This window comes from Quercus robur, chromosome 3, assembly GCF_932294415.1.
Source record: "Quercus robur chromosome 3, dhQueRobu3.1, whole genome shotgun sequence".
NCBI classification, from domain to species: Eukaryota; Viridiplantae; Streptophyta; class Magnoliopsida; order Fagales; family Fagaceae; genus Quercus; species Quercus robur.
The window spans coordinates 60,930,534-60,942,767 of record NC_065536.1 but is presented as its reverse complement, the minus strand read 5'-3'; the positions used below and the strand labels follow the sequence as shown (position 1 = coordinate 60,942,767).

General features: G+C 31.7%; 1 protein-coding gene across 2 annotated transcripts; it reads left to right on the top strand.

Annotated features, from left to right (window-relative positions):
- The first annotated feature begins 6,526 nt into the window (after positions 1 to 6,526).
- LOC126718712 (uncharacterized) lies at positions 6,527 to 9,376 on the top strand. Of its 2 annotated transcripts, XM_050421030.1 has the most exons (4): positions 6,527 to 6,653; positions 8,625 to 8,664; positions 8,807 to 8,891; positions 9,009 to 9,376. In XM_050421030.1, the coding sequence occupies exons 1-4, from the start codon at positions 6,644 to 6,646 to the stop codon at positions 9,267 to 9,269; spliced, it is 396 nt and encodes a 131-aa protein (XP_050276987.1). In that variant the 5' UTR covers positions 6,527 to 6,643; the 3' UTR covers positions 9,270 to 9,376. The 2 variants fall into 2 exon arrangements, 1 of the variants encoding a protein (XP_050276987.1); XR_007653032.1 differs by lacking the exon at positions 8,625 to 8,664.
- Positions 9,377 to 12,234: the final 2,858 nt, after the last annotated feature.

The window sequence follows — 12,234 nt, the reverse complement described above, 5'->3', positions numbered from 1 at the left end:
TAGTTCTACAATCAAAGATAGCTTCTCAAAATCTCACCACGTTCTTGTTAATATGGATTAAGGAATGCTCAGCTTAATTACCAAGTTCTAATTCTTCTACAATGTACTTAGATTGTAACTTGTAAGTAAACGTGACCCGCGAAAGTAGAGATTGAAACTTTGAAGTGTTCCCTATTGTATGAGATGGAAATAGAAGGAAATCGTGATGCACGAAGCAGCACGCCCACATGGATTAAATGTTAGTTATTTAATAGGGACAAAATGTTAATAGAGGGATCCAAAATTAGGTAAGAGGAAACAGAATGAGTCTGCATTAATTAAATATGATTTGAACGTAATGTGGTGTATATGCATTGAAAGTTTGAATCTGAGGAAGACACAGATGAAAGCAACAACCAAAGAAAAACGTATATAAAAAAAAAAAACAACCAAAGAAAAATCTAAGTTGTTTCTCCACACAATTGCAACGTGATAGAGTACGATTGGTAAAGAAAAAATAATCATTTATAATCTGTTACATTAGAGTTGTTGCAAAAAACTTATAGAATAATTTATAGTTTTAGAACCAATCGAGTCAAATTGATTCAGATATTATTTTATGATGATTTTTATTTTTATTGTTTTTTTTTATAAAGCATAGAAATTTTACTCTAATTTAATTTAAGTATATATATATGTATGAAATTCTCTCCTAAAAACTTAAACTCCAACCCTTGTTATCCTCACCTGACAAACACTTATACTTGTGATTGTAAAGTGACCACCACGCCTAAATTGCGTGAAACTTGTTTTTATTGTTATTATCACCAACCATGGTGTTGCTATCTGACCTAAAAAGAAACAAAATTAATAATAATAATTTGAAATGTACATTTACGGTTTACCACAATTACATGTTGACCACGCTAACCAAATTTGGTGGGTCCAGTTGCCCAGGTTCTGCTGAAACTGACATTAATCAGCCACGTGAACCTCCCCAAAGTCACCGCCGCTCCAATTCTATCGGCAACTCTCAAAATCTTCTGTCATTATACACTCTTTATTTTTATTTTTATTTTTATTTTTTTTTAATCTCTTTTAAATAATTTAAAAATAAATCATGTCACTTTCTTTAATCTCTTTAGAGACATCCTTCTTTAATCTTTCTTTTTTTAGTAGTTAAAATTGATTCTGAATAGTACTTAAAATTTATTGAACTTTGGTAATAAAATTCACTCAAAGATTACTTTTAGTTTTCTTTTAGGTAATGTTGGTTAGAAAGTAAATAGAATGGATAAACTGTTGAAAAATCAAAAGGGTAAACAAGAAAAGAAACAATGAATCAAACAAAATATAATGGCTTAGAGGCATGAATCAGCATTGTTCTTAGACAATACTTGTCTCTATCATAAGTTTTACTCAATGGTGACTATAAATTTATCTCTGTGATGCAACTAAACAAAAAATGGAAAATTCTACGAGCAGAAACATTCAAGAATTCTTACGAGAAACTTTTATAATAAAAAAAGTTATTGAGGTATGACCCTTTAATAGGCACCTTCAGAAAGTCATCTTAATTGATTCAAAAAAAAAAAAAAAAGAAAAAAAAAAAAGAGAAAGAAGAAGAAGAAGAAGAAGTTACAAAACCTTAACTTTCTAGCCATTTCAAACAACAAAAATTGTAATTCCCCCCCCCCCCCCCCCCCACAACAAAAAAAAAAAAACTATGCAAAGGGTTTGCTTGAGTGGGCTTTAATGAGCCACCGTTGCTGCAATTGTCAATTCGCTAGAGTAAACTAGGCTTTGCTTAACCCCTACAATCACTTTGCTCGAGTAGGCTTGTCCCCTCACCAAACGGTACTTCAAAAGGTGCTTTATTTAATAATTGACACTTCAAAATTGTTCTATTTGCCAATTAAAGGTTCAACCACATAGGTCTTGCTCAAGTGGGCCCAAGACCCCACTTGAGTGGCTCACTATATCACAATCTTAAAAAAAAAAATATATATATATATATATATATATATGCATATATATGCAACATAGACTAGTATAGGAGGATTGAGATTTTCCATGATTTGATAAAGCATAATAAAAAGAAGGAAGGAAAGGAGGATGGTGGAGATAATCTATCCAAACCCACAAGGATGGCCATTTGAATCTTTCTAGAGGGTATTTGATTCAACTAGACTCGAATGAGATAAGAATTACTTACATCATAAAGTATACGAGACAATATATTAGACAGATTATACATTGTAAATAAATAAAGATACTTTTGAATTATTTACTATAGTGGATAACGATAAAGTTGTAAATATACATGTAATAGAAGGGCACTTAGACATGTACTAGTCTTCTCCCTATGCCACCTAATGTACTAGGGGATTCTGCGTTGTTTTTATTTATGCATCTCTCTTCATATTTATATAAGAAATGCCATTCATTGTAGGGAAAGCAATGAAATATATAACAAGTTCAGATTTTCTTTGTTTCCTCTTGGCATAATGCTTAAAGTTATTTCCAAACTTTCTATTGTTATATTATGCAAATCTCATAAGGGACCTTTTACAATTTTTTTTTCTTGATTTTACTTTCAACCCCATCCGGCACCTTCTATGGACTTTATGCACAATCAAAACTTCAAACAAGCTTAAATTCTGCGTCTTCTGACCTTTGCTCTCATTGAGAGATATTGACTCTCTTCAATTAATTTAAGGATAATATGACAATAAATCAGTTTTGAAAGTAACAAAAAATTGACAATAACAATTCTCTTGGGAAAATTCAGAATCTATTCCAGTAAATGGGGGAGGCCCAAATGAGTGGTTGGGAAGTCATGGAACCCATGGCCCTAGAGCTAAGAAGAAATGTCCCCAAATACAGAGAATGAAGTTCAAATAAAATGACAATGACTAAAGCAGAAAGGAATCAATGAATTATCAGATATTCTCTCGATGTGGCTTATAATAAATACTACTTAAGCTTCCTAAAGTAATAAAAGAAAGTATACATAAAAGGATCGCAATGAACATTTTCCATGCAGAAATTCTTATTCCTTCACAGCCAAAAAAATGGCATATTGGTGACAAGAATTCAAGAATATAATTGAGCAGCTTTAGCTATTCTATGCTAGCTATGCGCATCTTTATCCATTGCTCAGGCGATCTAGTTTGTTATATTGGCCTGGTTCACCACAAAAACAAAACGTGACCAAAATGATAGGTCATATCCCATGCTAGCTTTCCACTTTCTTATAGTGCAATAATTATATTCTAATTAAGTCTAAGTTAAGATTCATCAAGTTATGTAAATTACTTGTTTCCTAGATTTCAAATCATGAATGTTTCGTTGGTGCTGAAAAGAGATCCCAGCAAGAGGAAGATTCCCAAACTAGAAGTTGTAATTGATGTCATGAAGAACTGTTTTTTCACTACCACCATGTAATGTAAGGTTGTCATTGTTCTAACTTCCATATCCTCCCTCTCTCTTATGATGTGAAAAATTCCACCATATAGATGCCGTGGTCTTTTAGGTTCTTGTTTGGTTTAAGGATTTAAAACCAAAAGTTTGATGAATAAATTGCTTGATACGCATTTAAAACAACACCATCATACATATTAAATGCGTACGTAAGTTGAATACTATCAATGTTTTTTGTCAACTCTTGAAAAGGGATCATAACTTATAAGAATATTATTTGGTAGTGTATACAAATTATTCGATAGTTGGGATATGGGAATTTGAATCCTAGAAGAAGGTAATTTGTCACTTCTTAATGTAATTTTTGTCATTCTGGTGTAATGAATTTATTTGATATTTACTTTTTTCAAATAAGTTATAAATATTAAGTTATCATTTATTAACTTATTATTAAAAGATATTGAAAATGATCATTTTTTTTTTGTTAATTCAATTGTTACAAGGAGAGGAGAGATTTGAATCCGAAACATCTCTGTTGTAAATATATTAGAAAGTGTTAGTTAAATTACAAGGCACTTGGCAACAACTTATTTAATTGTTTAAAATATAATAAAAATTTTCATTTAAATTTATTCTTAAATTAATATTAAGTTTTTATATGAAAATTTGGATTAGTTTCAAATGGATATTGAAAATATAGGTTTAAGTGGACCAGAAGTAATTTTAGATGACTGTGAATTTTTGCTTTTTGTTTTTGAATTATAGCATATGAAATATAATTGAAATGAAACTTGACACAAAAATTAGAATACAATTAAAATCTAATTTTGATCCTTTATTAAGATTCCGTTTTAATATATATTTATATATATATATATATATATTGTGAGGCCCAATAATTTATGGGCCAGGCCCACTTACTCATGGGGAGTCTGAAGGCCCAAGCTCAATAATATAAAGCACAAAATGGCCCGGAGATGCAGTCGAGGACAGTTCAGTCCTCGGCAGACCCAAAGTTTCACCGAGAAGAGGGGCAAAAACGGTATAAGAACAAACTTGAAGGAAAATCTAAAATATCTAGGGAAAGATGTCCTTACTACCCTTCCCAGACAAGACTCTGCACCTAACAAAGTCGGATTCTTCGGCTTTTTCAACCACCCCCAACGACTTTGGGTTTGGATTGACGGGACAAGTATCAGTCTTGGAAAGGTCGACCCTACACGTGGACGAAGGAAAGCGAACGCAGGCTAAAAATGGCCAAAAATCAGGGCCTCCCATCCCACCTCCAGGAGAAAGACTCCAGGGGTGAAAACACCTTAACGATGTATGCACACCACAAAAAACCCACCGCCGGGTAACCAAGGCCTAGCCTTTCAAACCCACGCTCTACAAATGATATTGTCTGGGCCTTTTCACATGCGAACCCAACACTGTTGTGGTTCGTTGCGAATCGTGTCCTTACATATATATATATATATATATTATGTAGACAGTTTGTTCTTTCTTGATTGTTTTATTATAGAGAGAAGAAGAAAATAGTTTGTTATTTCTTAACCTGACTTTTTTTTTTTTTTTTTTTTTAACGATGAAATGAATTTTATATAATGTTTAGATTTCACAATAGTGAACAAATTTGAGTTATATATAACTCAAATTTGTTCACTATTATGAACATACAACTGGTTTTAATAATATAATAAAAAAAAATCCTTTAGATTTATACATCATTAATAATAAGTTTTGGTAACAAAATTTAGATTTGTTTCAAATTAGTTTGAAATAGTTTTAAATAGGCAATAGCAGATTTAGATGGACTTGACATATTTTTAAATGAGTTGGATTTTTTTTTTTAATAAATTGAAAATGGATACATGAAAAAAAATTACATTCTTTATTCTGTTTATATTTGTGTGTGTATATATATATATATATATATATATGGGGTCTTTGTTAAAGCACTGGTTAAAAGATTAATATTTGTGTGTGTATATATATATTTTCTACGAGCTTTATTATAGAAAGTAAATTGGAAACAGCAGCGTTGAATTCCCTTCTGGAAACTAGAAAAGATTCCTTTCCACCCAAAAAATTGGTGCTACACTTGACAATGATTAACTAAAAATGATTATCTTGAGAATGAAGAGTTATTTCAAATCACGTGAGCTTAACCAGGGTAAACTTCTACAAAAAGATGGCTTTTGCTGTGTAGTTTTGTTTTTTATTTAGAAAGTAGATACCATTCAACTTGCTTGGTCACAATCAGCAAAGAGAGATGCTACTGCTTGCTTTAATTTCACCTCTCAGAAAAGTTCAAATGGTTCATTTCATGCTTGCAAGAATCCGCAACCCATAAAAAGAAAAAAAGACAAGTTGTAAGAATTACTACTATTTATCATAAATTCATTTGAAGAAAATAGAAAATTGCTGGAAGAAGTCAAGGTAAGTTAGCGGTCAAAAGAAAATGTAGAACTAGATCATTTATCATTGGTGTTGGGAAAAAGATCTTCTATCATGCCCCAATTCTTGTATCTAACTCTTCATTCAAAACCTTAATTAACATGGAGGCTTTTAAATTTTCAAGGAGGCTTTGATTGTTTCATGGAAAAATTTGCCAAACAGTATAATTTCAGAAATTTTTCAGCTGGGTAGCACGCGTTCAAACTTATATCGTAAGTTAGACTCTTTTTTTGGAAGTCGATTTTAAGAAACTCGACTTCCAGGCAAATTCCAGCAAGTAAATAAGTCTAAAGTGGAAGTTGAGTTTACTGAACTCGACTTCCATTGAAAGTCGCCAATACTAAGCTCTGAATTTGCCTGGAAGTCGAGTTTATTAAAATCAACTTCCAAAAAAGGTCTAACTTACAAAATAAGTTTGAATGCATGCTACTCAGCTGAAAAATTTCTGAAATTATATTGTTTGGGAAATTTTGCCATTGTTTCATATCCAAGAGTGTTCTTAATAATGGGTCATTCTCCTGTACTCCCTCTTTTTTTTTTGGGGGTATGGTACCCACATAAGTTTTAGCCATTAGATTTACTTGTTTTAATCTTAGCCGTTTATGTAATTTTAATAGGATATCAGTTACCGGCCAGTCAGGTTAACATATAAAACTGAAAAAGAAAAAAAAAAAAACATGTGGTTCTGGTTCTGCTTCTTCTTCTCTTGCATCTCATCTAGTTTGATCTGAAGTAGGTTCTTCTCTCGCATCTCGATGTCTCTTCTCTCCAACTTTCATTGCTGATGTTCTTAGGTAAATCACTGAATCTATTTTTTGGCATCCTGTGTCTTTACAATCTAGAGTCTCTAAATTTCTTATAGCATTCATTTAGGGATTTTGATTCTTAACCCTTTTCCTCTATATTTGTTGAAGTTAGGGAAAAAACCTAGTGATCTGTTTGCATCCCATGGATTCTATCTCTTCCATCAATTGTAAATCTGAATCACAAAATATTGATAGGATTGTCTAGGTTCATTTGTGCCTCTGTGGGTTTCATTTGATTTGTTTATTATTTTTCTATTGATTTTGTTTGATTTGTTTATGATTTTTTGGGGTTTCATTTGATTTGTTTCTGATTTGTCTGTGAGTTTTGTTTGATTTGTTTCTGATTTTTTGTGGGTTTGTTTCTACTGGTAAGGATCAGAACTGCGTTGGTTTAGTTTTGTTAGGAAATTGTTGATTTATAATACAAGTATTGGCATAAATAAATGATTTAGAATGGGAAAAACACAGTGGAAAGTGGAAACTATACAAAGTTGAAAAATGGGGACAAATTATAACTCAAAAAACAGGAAAACAATGTCAAATTCTCATCCTTGAATAATGGAGGTGGGATGGATGGTGAAACCATCCTCCCTCTTCCATTGAATAAAAAAAGAAGAAGAGTACAGATAAAGATGTGGTATAGTTACTTCCAAAAGGGCACAATGCAGAAGGTTTAGGCTGATGCACAGGGATCTAAATCACCCACAAAAGAAGCCACATTGCTAGGGAAAGAATTAAAACTTAATCTTCTGTTAGCCCATTGCAGCTTTCCATTTAGTAGCATCTTTTTCTATTACTCTTATGGATGTTGGAGTAATTTAAAAACTGCAACTTGAGACCAAAATTCTTTAATTTTCAATATGCCAAAACTCATGTCTTTCAATCATGAAATCCACAAGAAACAAAATATAGAAGGATATGAGACAATTGTCTTTCTATCATTTTTATATGAATTAGCAATAACTTTGGACTTATAAATGATAACCTAAATACATTGGGATTTTGACAACATCTTTGTCCTTTTAAGTGAAATATTATCCTAGCATTTTGCTTTAGAGACTGAATACTAGTGAAACAAAGGCAATTTGTTTAACAGAGATCAAAAGAGTTGTTTTTGTCTGAACCCAGAACTACTGAAATCCAGAACCAGCTATTAGGTGTACTGCCATAGATCTTGCAAAAAAATCATTTCATTGAAATATGTCTTAATATTTCCTTCATATTTCTAGAAAAGAAACAGAGGATAAAGGGACTACATAGGCATCTAAAACAACAAAACAAGGACTCAAGCGACACTAAAACCACATCACATAGAACTTTACAATATTTTTCACCTTAATTTCTTAATATATATATTTCAAAATTCAGATGGACTAACATATATATTCTCAAACATCTGTATCATATGAACTTTGATTTCCAGATCTAGTGAGTGCAAAAAATGAAAATTTTCAACTATATAATATTAAGAAGTCTGATAAATGGAAAGTACCTCTATGGGAAAAAAGAAAAAAATGAAGCTTTTCTCTGATGCTCTAGTAATTAGTGGAGACCAATTTCAGATTCTGAAGGAATAAGGAAATGTCACATTCTATTTGTACTAAACAGTGCATCTTTTTCTTGGTTCTGAAAAACCTCTTCAGGATAATATTGTTATGAGAAAGCATTGGTGTTTAGTTCTTCCTTGCCAAATTATTTCCCTTTGCAACAATATTTTCTTCTAGGGGCACTCCAGATTTCCTAGAAATAACAGATATCAAAAATAACAAATTAGAATAAAACAAGGAACTTGGTTTCAATAATTGAGTTCAGCGACCGATAGTGTAGTTTTGTCTTCTTTATAACTATATGCTTTTTCCTTGACTGCTATCTATTTGTTATTTTTTTTGTTACCATCAAGCATTCAATTTAGCAAATAGAAAATTCCAATTTAATGAATTTATATGTTTTTTTTAATAGATGTCAAACAAAGTCTGGATTATAACTTTATGCCTTTATGGTAAGTTAAGCAACCCTATGAATTCAAGACTACATCAAAGATGAAAGGAAATTCATGTTATATAAGTACAAAACCACTTTCTATACAAAGCTCTTATAATGTCTCAACTTTTGATATCCATCTTAACAGAATATTTGTGCAGGACAACTTTTGATATCCATTATGAAGCAGGTTCTTGTGGCTCCTTTCTTGCAAGATTCTTTTTTAATATTAGTGCACTTATACAGGTACGCTTAATAAATTTATGTTTGTTTCTTTTTTCTATTTTAGAAGAGAGAATTATATTAAGATTTGGTTCCATTGTTGTGGAATAATTTTTAATTACACGTCTCATTATTTTGTAGGAGGACTTGTTGGAACTTTTTCGATACAAGTTGGCAGCAGAGCTAGTGCTTTCAAAGGATAATAAACAACAACGTTTTAAATTATTTAAAGCACTAAAAAATAGAGCTGTTGGATTTTTTTTTTTCAGCCTCTCAAATAACAATGCTTTGTATAAGTGTGAATGTGAGTCTTTATCTATTAGCAAACAAGAGCACTGTATACATCATCTAGATAATACACAACCTTCAATTCTGAGTTTAGACATTTGTAGTTTGTACTAAGATAAAAGTGTAGGTGCGATAACCTTCTCTGTCTGTGGTATCAACCACAATGAATTTTTGTTCGTTTATTATTTCTACATGAATCATATTGAATCATCTTCTATATTCTTTTGATTTGATTTCTCACATTTGCTTAAGGATCTTTTTTGGAATAGAATGATAAAGTATTCTCTGACCCATTTGCCCTTTAATTTCATTATCAAATAAAAAAATAATCTAAAGCATTTCTCTAGCTTTGAGACAACAATGATGATATTTTGGAACTCATAAGACATTATTATCAAGTGTTTCACTAAAATTGACGAACGATGACAATTTGAGCCATCCATTTGAAAGAGTTACTTGGAGAGGTAAAGATAGTGAGAGAGATTGAGACTCTTTATACAATCCAATATCTTTTTATTAAAATATGAAATTGAAAATTTCAAAATATTTTAAAATATCTCAAATGCAGAGGGTGAGAGAGATTCTAAGACTCACTAAGAGAGAGAGAGAGAAGTAGCTCGAGATGAAATGCAGTCTATCTTAAAGCTTGGACAAAAAAGTTTAATTCTAGTGATCCTTTAATGACAGAAGTAGCGGCCATTTTATGGGCAGCATAGTTAGCCAAGATAAGGGAATTCAAGAACATCATAGTGAAAGAGGATGCCAAATCATGCTTTCATGCACTCAATGGAGCTTCAGATTAAATGTAACGGTCAATCTCAACACTATGTAATGATGCAAGGGTTAAAAATAGAAAATTGTATTGGTTTCGTATATTAGTTCCCAAAAAGTTGTGTCAAATCTATAGCATTTTCTGTAAACATTTTCTATTCTAAGGGTATTTTGGTCATTTTTTAGGTTTTTGGGGTATTTTGATCATTTTTTAGGTTTCAGAACCATTTCAGTCATTTTTTAGGTTTCAATGGTAATTTTTTCAATGGTAGGGTGTGTGCATCGTGCGTGCATGTGCAATGCATGATCAATGCATGAACAAGTACTCATTGGGCAAAGTGTGTGAAACACACAAACAATGATCAAAACATGTTAAACATGAGTAAACATGGTAAACCCCAAAATTTGGTACTCATTGGAGTCCAAAAGAATGAAAAAAAAAAAATACCATAGAGGCATTTTATCAAACACCTAGTGTGCACACACTATACACATATGATGAACAATGCATGAACGTGTTAAAATCTTGCTTAAATACATGTTATAATGCCACATGGGACCAACACAAAATAATGGGTACATACTAAATCATAGATTTGCACATACGGATAACTATCGTGTGATTCTTTATGTTTTTTAAATTTTAACTGTTTTCATATTTCAGGTATGATTGCGGCATGTATGTTATTAAGCACATGTATACAAAAATAGAGTCAGATGCGATGTTGATACTACTTAATGTGATAATGGAACCATCAAATTTGAGAAAAAAAATTAAAGGAACCATTATATGTGACAGAAGAACTGTTAGATTTGATATTGGAACTGCACAATGTGATAATGAAACCATCAAATTTGAGAAACAAATAAAGGAATCACTAAATGTAACAAAAAAACTGTCAAATGTGATGTTGGAACTGCACAATGTGAGGATGAAATCGTCAAATGTGAGAAAAAAAAAAGAAAAAGGAACCATCGAATGTGACAAAAGAATTGTCAAATGTGATGTTAGAATTGCACAATGTGAGGATGGAAGCGTCAAATGTGAGAAAAAAGTAAGGGAACTGCCAAATGTGACAAAAGAACTGTCACATGTAATGTTGGAACTGCACAATTTGAGGATAAAACTGTCAAATGTAAAAAAAAAAATAAGGGAAGTACCAAATGTGACAAAAGAACTGTCGCATGTAATGTTGGAATTACACAATATAAAGATGAAACTGTCAAATGTGAGAAAAAAGTAAGAAAACCACCCAATTTGACAAAAGAACTGTCACATGTGACAAAAATAGAGCAGATGTGATGTTGGTGCTACTTAATATGATAACAGAACCTTTAAATTTGAGGAAAAAAAAAATAAAGGAACCACTATATGTGACAAAAGAACTGTCAAATGTGATATTGGAACTGCACAATGTGATAATGGAACTGTCGAATGTGAGAGAAAAATAAGGGAACCACCGAATATGATAAAAGAATGGTCAAATGTGATGTTGGAACTGCACAATGTGAGGATTAAACCGTCAAATATAAGAAAAAAAAGTAAGGTAACCACCAAATGTGAGAAAAGAACTGTCACATGTGAAGTTGAAATTGCACAATATGAGAATGAAACTGTCAAATGTGAGAAAAAAAAAATAAGGGGACCATTAAATGTGAGAAAAAAAACTGTCACATATAATGTTTGAATTGCATAATATGAAGATAGAATTGTCAAATGTGAGAAAAAAGTAAGAGAACTACTAAATGTGACAAAAGAACTGTCACATGTGATGTTGGAACTTCACAATGTGACGATGGAACCATCAAATGTGAGAAAAAAAATAAGGAAACCATTGAATGTAACAAAAGAACTGTCATATGTGATGTTGGAACTGCACAATGTGAGAATGGAACCGTCAAATGTGAAAAAAAAGTAAGAGAACTACCAAATATGAGAAAAGAACTATCACATGTGATGTTGGAACTGCATAATCTGAAGATGGAACCTTCAAATGTGAGAAAAAAAGTAAGGGAACCACTAAATGTGACAAAAGAACTGTCACATGTGATGTTGGAACCATGTGATGTTGGAACTGCACAATGTGATGATGGAACTATCAAATGTGAGAAAAAAAATAAGGGAACCACCGAATGTGATAAAAGAACTGTCACATGTGATGTTGAAACTACACAATGTGAGAATGGAACTGTCAAATGTGAGAAAAAAGTAAGGGAACTACCAAATGTGAGAAAAGAACTGTCACATGTGATATTGGAACTGCATAATGTGAGGATGGAACCGTCAAATGTGAGAAAAAAGTAACTT